This window comes from Dermacentor variabilis, chromosome 4, assembly GCF_050947875.1.
Source record: "Dermacentor variabilis isolate Ectoservices chromosome 4, ASM5094787v1, whole genome shotgun sequence".
Classification (NCBI taxonomy): domain Eukaryota; kingdom Metazoa; phylum Arthropoda; class Arachnida; order Ixodida; family Ixodidae; genus Dermacentor; species Dermacentor variabilis.
In genome coordinates, this window is record NC_134571.1 from 126117468 (window position 1) to 126132611 (window position 15144).

At 52.5% G+C, this 15144-nt stretch overlaps 1 protein-coding gene across 3 annotated transcripts in view; it reads left to right on the top strand.

The window, feature by feature from the left end:
- Nucleotides 1-386: 386 nt before the first annotated feature.
- Nucleotides 387-15144, top strand: part of LOC142579726 (uncharacterized) — a 460731-nt gene continuing 445973 nt past the window's right edge. The window contains exon 1 of one of the 3 annotated variants that reach the window (XM_075690223.1): nucleotides 387-1009. In XM_075690223.1, coding sequence (XP_075546338.1) covers nucleotides 737-1009 — 273 coding nt within the window. In that variant the 5' untranslated portion in view covers nucleotides 387-736. The remainder of the gene's footprint in view (nucleotides 1010-15144) is intronic. The other 2 variants (XM_075690224.1, XM_075690225.1) reach the window with 2 other exon arrangements.

Here is a 15144-nt window from a genome sequence, read left to right on the forward strand (position 1 = left end):
GAAACAAACGCAACAAGCGCTGCAGGCCAGCGCGAATGCGGCGCCAGCGCAACGACGATGCTAACAAAAGACCTCTCGCCGCACGAACGACTGCTGGAGAGAGTACTACACACATGGGGAAGGAAAGAGCGCACATCGCGCACGCGACCGAAATCCAAAACCGAAACCTCGCGCGCCAAAGAGCACGCGAGCGCTACCCAAGCGAAACCGAAACTCGCACAGCGATTGGCTAGTCAAGGGCGAGACGCGACTCCCGATTGGTCCGTCGTCGTTTTGAGCGTGTGCGCGCGTGTTGTGCGCTTACCCTCCCCTCGTTTTTCCCTCGCAAGGCAGGAAGAAGCAGGTGGCGGCGTTTTTTGGGGGATGGCGAGCGGCGGTTCGTTCGCCCGGCTTCTTCACTCCAGCGTCGGTCGGTTCCCGCGTTCGGAGCGTTGGCGCAGTGGTGGTGGTCGGCGCGCGCGGCGGCGCGCCTTTACGGATGTGAAACCAGCGGTGCACCGCTGTTGCTCCATGTGAACGGATACACGCGCTTCTGGTGCTCCGTTGTGTGACCGTGAAACGCGTGACAGTGAGTCTTATGCCTGCTCGGCCGTAGATGACCGCGGTGGTACCGAGTGGCGGCTGTTAACGGCAACTGAAGTCGAACAGACGACGAGCGGTGCTCACGCTAGCAGACGACGGAAACAACCTGGATCGCTCGCAGCAGTCAGGCGCCGGCACCGGCGCGCGCGGTGTGATGATGGCTCGCGTGGGCTCGTGCGATGCTCCTCCGCCGTTGCCGGCAGGTCGAGCGTCGTCGTACGCTGCAGCGTCGTCGACGCTTCCATCGCCGGCGATTTGGACCGTGCACGGCAGCACGCTGTCGCCTTCGTATGCCGTGTCGACGGGAGGCGGCGGCTACGACGGACCGGCAGTGCCAGCTTCGATGATCGCCCTATCGGATACCCGGAGCATGACAACGTCCAGAGTGCCCCAGTCGCCGGCCCAACATGCCTACTACGAGATAACGGTGAGCGCAGAAATTACGAGACTGGCGCGCGTGTATTTTTGTGTTCGTGTACGGTGCGAATGCGTTCGTCGCGCTGGGTTATACGTTCTTGGGCGCGCAACTTACGCGTGCGTTTTCCGGCCGACATACATAGCGTCCTTCACCTCTTCAATTTGTGATGTAAGTCGTTCACAGATGAAAAAGCAAAACGTTTTCATCTAACTTTTTAAATTTTTTTCCACGCCTGCGATAATACCGTTCGCTAAAAAACTTGGTACCATGAAATAACTGCTCATTCCAGCGTGAAACGTCCTGTTGTCAATGTAGTATTAAAAAGGGGCCGAGGGGGGAGGGAAGGGGGTGCCGGCGGTTGTACCCCCGTAGGAATATCTGAGTAAAACGGTCTCCTCAGCTGTTAGCCCGAAAAAAAAGAGACTCATTATTTTCGTTCTCTTTAAGAAATTATATGCGCTGCCGAGTTTTCTTGCAACAATAAATGCCTGCTGACTGAGTGCCGCTCGACTCGCGTTTTCACTGACGAACACCTGAAAGACCGAACGGTAAAGTTCAGATCCGAACAGCTCAACCGGTTCCAGGTATAGCTCTTGAAATTTATCGAGTCGTTGATTCAAAGCTCGGCCGTGCGACATACCGCTCCCCCGGCTCCTATAGACACGTAACACGATGGCGTCTGCGATGAAAGTCTTTCGACAGTTTTTCTCCACATTTGCCGTGCGTGTTTGAATACCACCCACTTGGCGTTTTCGTTCTCCTATATATGAGCTGTGCTCTTGCTGTCATCCTGTTCTCCTCGCACTCGTTGTGTAGTGGCGGCCGCAACTATGCGAAGCTCGCGCCGAGAACAGCGCGGGTGAGCGGGAGTTTGTACTGTAAACAACGAACAGGCGGCCTCGTTGCGAATCGGGCTATCAGGCAGGGTTGTGATGAAACTTTGCTCGCACCCTTGTGTTGCACAGCCTGTAGTCGACAGAGGTTACGCGGTGATGTTGTATATACAGCGTATACGTATGCCGCAATTCCAAACGCCTGGTGAATTAGGCTTCTTTCCTCATTTGTATCGTGCGCGACGAAGTGAATAGCCGTCGCTGCTTGCGTGCAGAGAACGGGAGATGAATTAGAAGCTTAGTGAGGTGCGGGTACGGCGCATTTGGTTCCTGATCGCTTGATTATTTTTTTTCTTCACGAAGAAGAAACAATAAACGCAGAAACATTCGAATGAACACCATAATATGATAAAGATAGCTTTTTTTTTCTTGCGCGCGCGCACCGTTATGTAAATATCCAACAAAAGCTCATTGCACCCCCCCCCCTTTTTTTATCTATCTTTCATCCCTGCTTTGTTTTAGGCGGATGCTCAAAAATGTTCGAAGAGCGAGCGATTTGACGAACCAGCGCGTGACTCCATTAAATGGATGGGGGAGAGATGAGTCAACCAGTCAAATGACGCATTTGTCCTTTGCCGTAATAAACCGTAATAACATTTAAACGCTAATGAACATGTTTAAAAACGGCACTTGTGCCATAGGAAATGAGTCAATAACGGATTAGGGCTTGATGTTCTCGGTAGCTGTAAATTAGTTGACATCTTCGTTTGAAATGTGCATGAGAAGAGATAAATGTTCAAATAAACGTTTGTTTATGATATGATATCAAGGGAGGGGGAAGCGACTTATGTTTAGCTGCATAAGTCCTTTCTGGAGTTACATGACAAATAACGATTTGCAATGTTACTATCTTATAGTGTTGTTGTCAGTACATTATACATGCGTGTGTTGGAGCTAAATATTTGAAATAATATTACGTCTAATACATATACCCTACTGTACCTACTGCAGTAATATTGCGTTCTTCTGAAACGGCAAACGCACAGATAAGGAATACATGCTTGACATTGAGTTTTATTGCTGAGCTACGACATTAGTGGTATTCTTTTTGAAAAGATGTGGAATAACTTACAAAAAACCACCAAATTCCCTAATATTTCGGCACGTTCGGCACAATTTAATGGCATGCCACTTACTGGCAGCTGTTTGCAGAAGATTCGCGAAAATCGCACCTGTTGTGTCCCTTAAGAAAAAAGAGAGAGGGCAGTTCACAATAGTACAGCATGACCACCAGTATTACGTCGTCGGATAAGTGGTGCAGTGAAATTTCGTTGATTTGTTTACATATTTATTTTTTGATGACATTGGGAATGTTGGCAACATTCACCGCCTGCATTTCCACAGAATCTGGGTCAGAATTCGCATAGCTACTCTTACCTAGGTGCTTTTCGCCATTGGCATTAATATGTCCGGCGTCAGGACTGACTGTAAAATGCTCTTAAGAACAATTCTAACGTACGAGCTTTTTGTCAGTAAAGACGCATTAGAAAATAACGGCAGGGTGCTTAAACAGAGACAAATTTAAAAGGTACACGAAAGAAATAGCGATGGCTATCAAGTAAGTATAGAATTAGTAGAAGTAGTAGCAGCAGTAGTCGATTATGTTTTACATAATGGGTGACAAATTCAGAGTAATTATGTGAGGCAAAGCATATTCGACACATACTCATAAGGAAAGAAAAACTGGGATTTATGTTGCTACTTTTTAAAGTAAGCGACATCACTTTGAAGAGGTTGTCCTCCCACCAAGTAAACTTATATAGGAGGCAACTAAGCGAAATTTCAACAGTTGAATCCAATAAAAAAAGAAGAGTAAAATCTTTCTTTTCGCCTTGTTTTTCTATTTTTCGCTTAAGCACGTGTCAGTTAGGACCGCATGAAGCATCACTGCAGCAAACCTTCCTCGATTCGTTTTGCCACGGGCCTTTATTTGCGCCGATGTACCATATAGTTTCAGGCATGTGTCTGCTGCAGTGTGTGCAGGAGTAGAAAAACGCATAGCGTGAACTCGCACTCACGCTAATTACGAAACCATTAAAACACGCGACTAATTCAGTCAAAGTTAGCCCCTCGCTAAAGAGCCCTTTACCAAGCATATAGCTATCACTCAAGGATTCACTCGAAGCCCTGATCCGAGTATAGGCGTCGGGAAAAGCACGCGGGAACGTTTGGAAAAATCAGCGCGTTGCGATAGCGAAACCGCGTAATACCTTTTTCATCCGCGATGTGGCAGCACTGCGTTCTAACCCCAGAGAAGAAAAAAGAAGTATTTTGCCGCATACTACACTGCAGGCTCATATTCTTGATGTTTTCAGATGAAAGAACGTGCGCAATGTGTCGAACTCAGGTGCGGGCTTTTTTCTTTTTTTTTTTGCACTTAACAATACAATTCATTGTCAAATACTCCAACTCCCCAATAAAGCTGGTGCCAGCTGTTTTTGTTGTTGTTGAAAAACTTTTATTGCTCTCAGACGAGAAGCACATGGAGGCACGCACATGGGCCGGTCCTTAGGGGCCCGGCCCTTAAAATACTGGGTGGAATCCCTAGTACGGGACCCCAGTGGCGTCGGCCGCTGCCCGGGCGCGCTCGACCAAGGCCCTTTGGGCCTGCAGGTCATAGCAGCCGAGCAGGGTCGCCTCCCAGTCCTCCCGAGTGGGGTTTGGGTGAGGGGCAATAGCTGGGTTAGATGGGCAGGCCCACACCATGTGGTAGATGTCCGAAGACGTCTCCGCACAGTGCGGACAACTACCCGTGAAAGAACGATCAAAATGTTTGAGTGCTGCCGGGCACAGCAGAGTGTTCGTATAGAGACGGAGTAGAAGCCGCTCCTCCGTCTTAGATAGACCTTTACTCGGGCGAGGGTAAAGGCTATGGCCAGATTGATAATGCAGGACAATGTCTTTAAAAGAATACACGGGATTGAATTCAAGATCCTGATCTAGGGGGTCGAGAAAGGAAGCCCGGAGAGAGAGCGCGCGGGCGGCGGCATCGGCTGCCTCATTCCCCTCGAGACCCATATGAGCAGGAGCCCATACTATGTTCCGGTGAGCGGGGTCCCCGGTGTAGGTGCAACTTTGAAGTAGTCGGTAGGCTAAGTATGGAGCCCAGCCTTGCTCGACGTTCCGACAGGCCCCTCGCGAGTCGGAGATAATTGTTTTGGAATCAGAGTGGGTAGCAGCCAGTGAAATGGCGACCTCCTCCGCATGAGTTATGTCGCGGGCGCGAAATGTAAGCCCGTTAACTGTTTTGGACTGGTGGACGACTGCGGCCGTGTACCATCCCCCATGGTGGGGGCCGGAGGCGTCCACGTAATAAGTGCCGGGTTTCGACCCATAGTGGCGGCCCAGGGCTTCCGCCCGCGCCAGGCGCCGACCATTATGGTCCTCACGTGTCATGTTGTTAGGAAGAGGGCGTACGTGGAGGGCGCATCTCCACTCGAAGGGGAGTCGTACTCGCTCTTCCATAAGGGTGGTGTGTTGGATGTGTAATCGGGCAAGGAGGCGGCGACCCGACAGTGTCTTAGAGAGGCGTGTGTATTGGTTAGTTAAGTGAGCCTCTCGGAGCTCCCGGAACGTGTTCACCATGCCTAGACCCAGGAGTCGCTGGTTGGAGGTGTTCACGGGGAGATCGAGGGCTCTCTTAATAATTTTGCGGAGGATGACTTCGAGTGCATCCTCGTCTTGTTTCCGAAGGTGGAGGTAAGGAGTCGAATATAAGATTCGACTGGTCACGAATGCATGTGCCAGCCGCAAGGCGTCTTTGCACCGCAACCCCCCGCGTTTGTTGGAAACCCGGCGGACCATGCGGCCCACCTGGTCCCCCACCTTACGGAGCTGGGCCAGGGTAGTGTTCGACCGTCTATGTTGATCAATGAAAAGCCCCAGTACCCGGACTTCTGTGTGTTCAGGAATTGGTCCTGTCTCCAGAAAGAGCTCAATTTTGGCTGTACACTTTGGTGAGGGGCGTATGTGTACAAATTCAGACTTTTGAGGGGAGCATTGCAGGCCACAGTGGCGAGCATAACGGTCCACTATGGTCGCCGCTTGTTGCAGGTTGGCCTCAATGTCTCCGAGTGAGCCCTGCGTGGCCCACAGGGTGATGTCGTCGGCATACAGCGCATGCTGCACACCAGCGACAGCACCCAATTGGGCCGGCAGGTGCATCATAGCCAGATTGAATAGGAGAGGAGACAGCACTGCACCCTGTGGTGTTCCTCTGGTGCCAAGTCGGAAGGGACCGTGTTCAGTGTCCTGGATTTTAATGTAGGAGTCACGATCTGTCAAAAATTGCCGAATGTATCTGAACGCGTTGCGTCCGCAGCCGGTTTGTGAAAGATGGGTGAGTATTACCTCGTGAGTAACGTTGTCGAAGGCCCCCTTCAAGTCTAAGGCGAGTACGACCTTATCGTTGTGGGGGCATTCGACCGGGTCAAGGATGTCCCGATTGAGTTGTAGCAGAACATCCTGTGCGGACCTGTGCGGGCGAAATCCGAACATGGTGTCTGCGAAGATGTGTTGATTTTCCATGAACTCGGACAACCTGTCACGCACCATCGTCTCCATTAGTTTGCCCACACACGAGGTGAGAGAGATGGGGCGAAGGTTGTCCGTGTTGATGGCCTTGCCAGGTTTGGGAATGAAAGTGACCAGAGCGGTTTTCCAATCGTTGGGGAGTGGCGCGTCCCCGAGCCAGATTGAATTGATGTAATCCAATAAGGACTGGTAGGCCGGGTCGGGTAAGTTAGCGAGTAATTTGACTGTAATTTTGTCCCGACCCGGGGCTGTGCCACGTTTCATTTTCGCCAGGGCTGCCCGCAAATCGTGGAGCTGGAACGGCTGATCCAGCTCAGCGTTCTCCGAACCTGCATAAGAGTACGCCGATCCGCAGGGGTCCTGGGTAGTGCACAAGTATTGGTCCCGTAACTTGTGCGCTAGCTGAGTTGTGTTGCCGTGAAAACTGTGTATGGCACGTTGTAGATGTTTATGAGTTTCTGTGCGTGTCTGCGTTGGGTCTATAAGGGCGCGGAAGAGCCGCCAGGTATTCCTGCTGGACATCTGCCGCGCCGCCGTGTTGCAACGATTCACCCAGTTGGCGTCGGCGAGCTGGGCCGCATACTCGGCCGCCCGCTGGGTGAGCTCGGCAATTCGAGCCTTAAGTTTGCGGTTACGCTTCTGTCGGCGCCACCGGCGGACGAGGCAATGCCGCGCTTCCCAGAGGTGGAGGAGGTGGGTATCCACGTCCGATACCGCCTCGGAAAGCTGAATTTTGGTTTCGGTGGAGCGAAGGCTAGAAACCAATTGTTGGGACCATGACTGGTAGCCTTGCTCGAGTATAGATGTCGCTGTGTTGTAATTTTGCCTAAACTTGGACCAATCTGGGAGTCGGGCCTGTGTTGTGGGTTTTGCTAATGGCTTGGTCCGAATTGTAGTGTTTAGGATGCAGTGGTCGCTACCGAGGGTTTCCTCTGTGTTGACCCAGTCTGCATACTGAATGTTGCGGGTAAAGCTCAAATCCGGACATGTATCCCGTGTCACGGAATTGCCTATACGGGTTGGGTGGACGGGGTTCGTGTGAAGAGTGAGGCCCAACGTTGACGCAAGCTCCGCCAACTTGCGTCCCCGTTTCTCTTCACGCTGGTACCCCCAGACTCGACTGGGGGCGTTGAAATCGCCAACAATCAAGAGGGGGTCCCGACCCGCAACTCTTAGCGCACGGCTAAATAGGTCGGAGAATGATACATTCGGCAATTTGGGTGTGCAGTAGACATTTAGAATGTGCAATGGTGAGTCCTGTTTGCGGAGGGGGAGGAGAGTCACCATTACATGGGAAAACTCAAGGTGGAGGTCTAAGTCGACCATATTTGCAGTATAATTTTTATGAACGCATATACAAGACGAGGGGTCCTGCTGAAACGTCGTATAGTTTGTTAAGGTGGCGCCCCTTCCTGGCTCCTGAAGGGCCACCACGGCGGGCATATGCTCAAAAGTTGAAAGGAAAAGCCGAAGGTTGGCCCGCTTAGTACGAGACCGTAGTCCTCGGCAGTTCCATTGGGTTACAGTGACAGGATATGCCAATTTAGATAAGGGGGAACGCCTACACCGAGGTTGTCCCGCCATGTTCGGATTTAGGGGTTAGAGGAGAGAAGGTAGGTGTCCCGGAGCCAGCAACCAGGGGCTGAAATTCAGCTCCTGATAGGGGGCAGCTGTCCTCATCATCTTCCAGATCAATTGCTCGACGCGACGATTTGGAGGGCCGGCCGGATACATCTTTAAGAGGACCGGCCCTGCGAGACGTGCGGGGGAGATTCGCGACATGTTGGGCAATCATGGTAGGAAGGGCCTCCATGACCTTGGCAATGATGCGTTCCATTGCCGTCCCGATAAGGGTCTCGAATTTGGCGTTAAGACGGGCTTCAAGATTGGCCACAAAGGCGTCCGACGTCACCGGCGCCGCCGCGTCGCTCTCCATGGCTTCTGCTAGGGGTGCAGATTGGGGGGGAGCAGCGGTTTTAGCTTCTAAGGCTTCAATTTTGGCAAGTAGCATCTCGTTTTGGACCCGGAGAGATGCTACCAAGTTGTGAAGCTCGGCGTCGGTCGCCGAGCTAGGGGAAGGAGAGCGTAGTTGGGAGGAGGAGGCAACCCTGCCCGAGCCGCTCACCTGTTTTCCCTTTTTGACCGCAGTTGCCCAGGCACCGGTCTCGCCTTGGTAGTGGGCTTGCTTCCCCAATCCGCCGTGTGGGGGCGGTGGTGGCGCTTGGTCGCCCTTAGCGTCACGCCCGTTTGGGAGCGCTTGCTTCTTGGAGTTGGTGACGTCACCGCGGGGAGCTGAGCCACCGCCGGTGGCGCGTTGCTGCTGACCTGGCTTCTTCCTCGTCGCGCCAGGTTTTCCGCCCTTTTGGGCGGCCGACTTGGTGTCGAGGCGGTACTTGGCAGTACAGTCTCTGGAGTTTGTGGCATGGCCGCCACCACAAACAGCACATTTCGGATTGCACTCATGAGGGGCCCGCAACCCTTCCACGAAAGGAGCCTGCAGTCCACACAGGCCGCACTTGTCTTGCATTGGATTTGGACATGAGTCTGCTCTATGGCCCACGGTGCCACACACACCACAGGCAGGGATAGTGCGTAGGTAGGGCTGCACTTGGACAATCTCCGAGTTGTAGTTCACTGTCCGGGGCCTCACTTTTCCGGCAAAGGTCAGGCGAGCCTTATTGGAGGTTCCAAATTTACGAATTTCTAAGATGGTGCCATGCCTCCACTGGATACCGTCTTTCAGAGTTTCCCCTGTTTCTTGATTTGCTACAGTGATGACGCCGTAGCAAATTTCTTCGCCATTTTGCTTGAGATGGCCCCGCAGTGGCACGTCTCCCTGAGCCGCTTTGATCACGAAATCACCAAGCAGGCGGTCCGCCACGTAGGCGTTCTTGGTGCTCGCAATGAGTAGATTTTGCTCGCGGGAAAAGACGAAGCTGAGTTCCGCCGCCATTTGCGGTCCGAGGTAGGCACGCAACGCCAGGCCCAGCTCACCATATTGGAAGGCACTCCCGATGGCCACAGCGGCTCGGGGCTTGATGATCACGACGAAATCATCGGGTTGGAACTTGGGGAGAGGTTTGGGCCTCCATGTTGATTTAAGTTGGCGGTCCTTGGCCACACGCGAGACGGGACCGTGCTGAGGTGAGGTCGACTTGCCGGTAGTCGTTGTGGCGTCTGCCGTCATTTTGGCGTTCCGGCGCTGAGAGCGGCTCTCAACGAGACGCAGGAGATTTTCGTTCCGGAGCTGGTCCGATGTTGCCGAATTGGGTTCCTTGGCTTGAGGAATCGTCGACCAGGCCATGGCCTCCGGGTCGTAGCCGCGTTGAGGTGGGGAGTTCGCCATGTTGGTGCGGAGAGCGGTTTCTTCGACGCCGGGTGCCGGTGCAGCCGTTAGGCTTAGCGGCGGCGCCGCCAAGCACGAGTGAAAGTCCGCTCTAAATTGGCTAAAAAGTTGGCCCACCTGGATGAAAGTGATGTCCCTGTGTGCCGGGCAACTTGCTGCGTCCGATGGATGCAAAATTGGCAGGGTTCGACGAATTGGTCCGTGGCTCCTGTCGAAAAATGACGGAGCCGAGGTGACATGCGTCCGATCGCTTCACTCGCCCCGAACGCTCCCGGTGCCAGCTGGAGGGTCCTGTAAGTTTATAGGCCAATGTAACTTCTGTTGCGCCTGACGGCTTAACCGGAAGTCTTCTGGGAGCTCTGTATGTAAGCATGGAAAAGGTCTTATGTAGTGTGTAGGCGAAAATCTCAAATAGCGAATTCTCCGGACGTGAAAAGTATGCTGGCGGGCACGTGCCTGCACGAGCATCCTTTTCTAATAATTTTCCAACGTGTGCAAGCGTTCAGCTAGCGTTCTCACTATTGTTTCCAAGCGCGGAGCGTACTGGCTTTAGAAGGGTTTGCTGTCGGACTATTTGGTATGTGATATTAAGCCCAAAGTCAGAGAGAACAAAAGAAGTGGATGTGTAAGGGGAGGAGGTTGGAATGGGGGCGAGGGGGGGGATCCTACAAGACAGGCAAAGCACACTGTTCTCTATGCGCAGTGTTGAGCTGCTGCGGACGCGCTTGCCTAACCTCTTGCCGGTTTCACTTTTCTGTTCTTTCCCCTTCCCCCAGTGCGGGGGAATCCAGTCCCATCCCGGCTGAATACCTCCACTTTCCTTTCTTTTCTGTCTCGCTTTTGTTGTGCAATGCTTATGGAATGTTTGTACGTTACTGCCAGCATTTCCTTCTTTCGTTGGAGAATCTGTTTCTTTGCTCATTGATCATCTCTCTCTCTCGCTCTCTCTCTCTCTCTCATTGTCTCGCGCCGCCGCCAAAGCCCCAAGGCTCAGCTCTGCATCCTCCCCCCGGCGTTTTCGTCACCTCCGTCCGGCGGCTACTATAGTAAGCATTTCCGAACAGCGGACACTCGAACGGGGGCGCGCATGCCGGAGGCGTTGGCCGCCGGTTCTCGTCACCGGCAGCTCGGCATTAATCCTCCGTGATGGCTCGACGTGGCCGAAGTGAAAGGCGTACGCGCACTAGCAGCGCCCGCCGCTGCCGCTGCTTGCTATCACCGCACTATACCGCAGCCGCCCGTGAGTCACGTCTCGGGTGACTCACCGCAGTATTTCTTTTTCACGAAAGAATCGACAAGGGGTGTTGAGGCGCGAGCAACCGCATACACGATATACCTTGCGCGTCTTCGCCGCTTGTCATCAGCCATAGAACGCCGCCGCATGTCACCCGAGGAGCGAAACAAAAAAAGAAAAAAAAAGCGTGAAGGAGGGGGCAGAAAAATGCGTGGAAGTATAGGCGCGGCTTGTCCGAGAGAGGGGCGGCCAAATTGAGATCCTCTCGCGAGAGCGACGTCGGATGCCGCAGCCTCCCGGGAGCTGGCGCGCGGATTGGCGCCGTGAGAAACCTAAGCCGCCAAAGCCGACTGCCGGAGAGTTCCGTTGTTGCTGTTGTTTCCAGAATTGTCCGTGTCTGTTCACGTGTGAGGCGTAGAGGAGAGGGAGGAGGAGGAAAAGCGGACGAGCGCATCGTATTCGGCGTCGTCATGGTCTCCTGCGGTGGTGACAGGTGTCTATTGCAGAGGAGATGCAGTTGCCGTGGGATTCGTTCTTCCCAGCGTTATGCGAGTGCAGATAATGCTCAGAGAGATGGTGAAAGGTCGAGCTTTGGTCGGTTTTGAACACGCTGTCCAGAGCTGCGAAGAAGTCGAAGAAAGTAGAAGCTTGAGTTCACTGCCGTGTATTAAAGGGTTTCTGCACACCTCTGCTATATAGCTCACACCCTATGTTTCGACTATTGTGTTTGTCTTCTATGAGGGGTCCGTCGAGATGCGCGTTATGCCGCCGTTGAATGAAGACTGCCAATCACGGAATTGGTTCAGATGTTGAGTGGAGCGTTTCCACAAAGGTACAGAAATTATGGAAATGACAACTTGACTAGTAAGGAGATTAGTAAGAGAAAGCGGTTATAGAAAAGTAAGAGAACAACGTATATGGTTCGGAATTTAGGAATGAGAGCGATACGTTTCTTTCTTCATCTCTTTCTTACTTTCTTTCTTTCTTTCTTTCTTTCTTTCTTTCTTTCTCTCTCTCTTTCTTTGAGCCACAGATGACCTTACGGATGAGCTCAGTGCATTGGTTTAACGTCTTGCATGTGCAATCCGACAGGCTACATAGTGAGTGAAAACTATAGAAAGACGCAGTATATTTTTGCATGGCTGGCCAACAAACCTGGGCGTCAATCGCATGTCCTGCGCCAGACCAGATATAACGCCTGTGATGGCTGAATAAGGTGCGTATAGAAAGAACTTGATTCGTTGTCTAGATAGATACGCGCATACATCGACCGAAGCGATTTCTCAGTGGAAGTTGCCGGTGTTTATTTAAAAAATTATGGGGTTTTAAGTGCCAAAACCACTTTCTGATTATGAGGTACGCCGTATAGAGGAGGTCTCCGGAAATTTCGATGCCTGGGGTTCTTTAACGTGCACCTTATTTGGATCCGACTGCTGGTACGATCTGTTGGGAACTCGGCGCTGACGCCCGTGGTTGTACCTGGGTCGCAAGCCCCAAGGGTAGCGTTGGCCTGGCGGCCGGGGGTACAACTGGAAGCATCCGAAGGTCCCGGCAAAGCATGAGTCGACTGGTAACAACGAAACAACTTGTTTATTTTAACATCGCAAAGAGTTGGCGGTCAGGTTTGACCGAAGTAGAGAGACGGGAGAGCACTTCACTCAACGGAAGAAATCGGAGCCCTCCTCTGGCGTCCGGGGGCAGCTGTTTTTATACTCTCGCAGTTGAGGGCAAGAAGGAACCCCTCAAAAGACGAGCACGTGAATGTACAATGGGCTAATGGTGACGCACACTGTCGTAGCGATGCCGTAGCACCATGTCGTGGCGCTGCGCACGATCTCGTAGCACCTGGTCGTGGCGCTGCGCAGCACACTGTCGTGGCGCTGCCGGTCGGACACAATGACTGTAACGAGAAGATGGTCCCTGCTTTGGCATCGCCTGTTTCGGGCACAATGACTGGAACGAGATCCCTGCTTTGGCATCGCCTGTTTCGGGCCCAATAACTGGAAGGAGATCCCTGCTTTGGCCTCGCCTGTTTCGGGCACAATGACTGGAACGAAATCCCTAGGCGGTCGCATCGCCGCAGACGCGCCTGGAAACACCTGGCGATGAGTGTTGCGGTGACGACGATCGGGCCAAAATGTCCGCCGCCCCGCCGCCGTCGCGCCGGCAAAACCACGTGTCGCAGGCGAAACGCAACAGACCGCCCCGCCGGGGAAAGGAGATCCCGATGGACAGGGGACTGCATCCGCTGTCCGGAGGGATGTCGCTCGATGATGCTCATAACCGAAGTCGGGCGTCCCTTGACGTTTCTTGAGCGCAGCGCACAGAGAAGGCCTCGTTCTCTCGTTCAGGTTCGCACGGGACACTGCAAAGTGACTTCGGGAGAGTTCACATTTTTGTTCTCGTTCCCGGCAAGCGTTAGAACTACGCTGAAAACTCAACCGCTCAGTCAGCAAGCACGGCACAACCCTCACTAAGCCCTGCCAGGCTCTTTCCCCTTTTTATACCACTGCCTAGTTCCTTACAGTAGTCTAGCATCACTCAGAACGCGTCCACAAATTGAAAAATTGCACTAGAAAGCATATCATCACTTTGAAACACTAAACAAAAGCAATATGTTAAAAAAAATCCTGCCTCAGGAAGAAAAACATCAGTAACAAACAATTTTGAGGCTGATTCCTACGTTAGGGGCTTCGACTTAAGCCATCGGCGTTACCGTTGAGACTCCCCTTTTTGTAACGCACCTCAAAGGAATATTGTTGTAAAGCGAGGCTCCAGCGCAGGAGGCGGCCATTTTTGGGAGAGATGGTCTGCAGCCATTGGAGAGGGCAGTGATCCGTCTCAATGATAAACCTCGAGCCGGCTAGATAGCATGACAATTTCTGAACGGCCCACACGAGACATGCACACTCTTTCTCGGTGGCGCTATACACCTGCTCACGACTGGTCAGCTTACGACTAGCATACAGGACGGGGTGTTCTACTTCTCCATTTTCCCGTTGGCACAGTACAACGCCCATGCCTCGCTCACTAGCATCGCACTGAACAATGAACCCTTTTGTATAGTCTGGCGATCGTAGCACAGGCTGGCTTGTTAGGGCACTCTTTAGGGCGCTAAAAGCTCTTTCCTTTGTCTCGTCCCAGACGACTGTTTGAGGCTCTGTCTTTCTTAGAGCATCCGTCAGGGGAGCCGCGATATCAGAGTACCTAGGGATGTACCTCTGATAGTAGCCGGCGACACCTAAGAACGACCGAATATCGGTCTTTGTGCGCGGTTGCGGAAAGTCTCGCACAGCGGCCACTTTTATTTCAGAGGGGCGGCGACGACCCTGACCAATCACGTGACCGAGGTAGACAACCTCGGCCTGTGCTAACTGGCACTTAGGAGCCTTTACTGTCAAGCCTGCTTCGCGCAGGCGGGTTAGCACTGCCCGCAAGTGTGTCATATGCTCAGACCAGGATGCGGAGAATATCGCTACGTCGTCTAGATACGGTAAAGCGAATTCTTGCTGTCCCCGCAACACTTTATCCATGAGACTTGAAAAACAGTATGGCGCGTTCTTCAAACCAAAACTCAACACTTTAGGACGGAATGTTCCCATTGGTGAAATGAACGCCGCATACCTACTAGCCTCTTCTGTAAGTGGAACCTGCCAATAACCCCTGACAAGATCTAGGGTGGAAATAAACTGAGCGCTACTAACTTTCTCAAGGCGCTCCTCGATGTTAGGGATCGGATAAATTTGATCCTTAGTGATGGAATTAAGCCTGCGGTAGTCGACGCAAGGACGAGGTTCCTTGCCCGGTACCTCAACTAAAATCAAAGGGGAGGTATAATCACTCTCACCTGCCTCAATAACACCGAGCTGTAGCATTTTCTTTACCTCAGCCTCCATAATATCGCTCTGGCGGGGTGACACCCGATACGCCTTGGATCGTACTGGCTCTGTGGAGGTAAGTTCTATATCATGAGTAAGTACAGAAGTCCTACCAGGCCTCTCAGAGAACAGACCTTGAAACTCTTGTAATAGCTGGTGTAGTTCGGTTTTCTGCTCAGGCGACAGCGGTGCTTTACTGATAAGGTCACTAATGACTTGACCGGTGTCTTCCCTGTTCGTCACTGAGCCTAGTCCCGGAA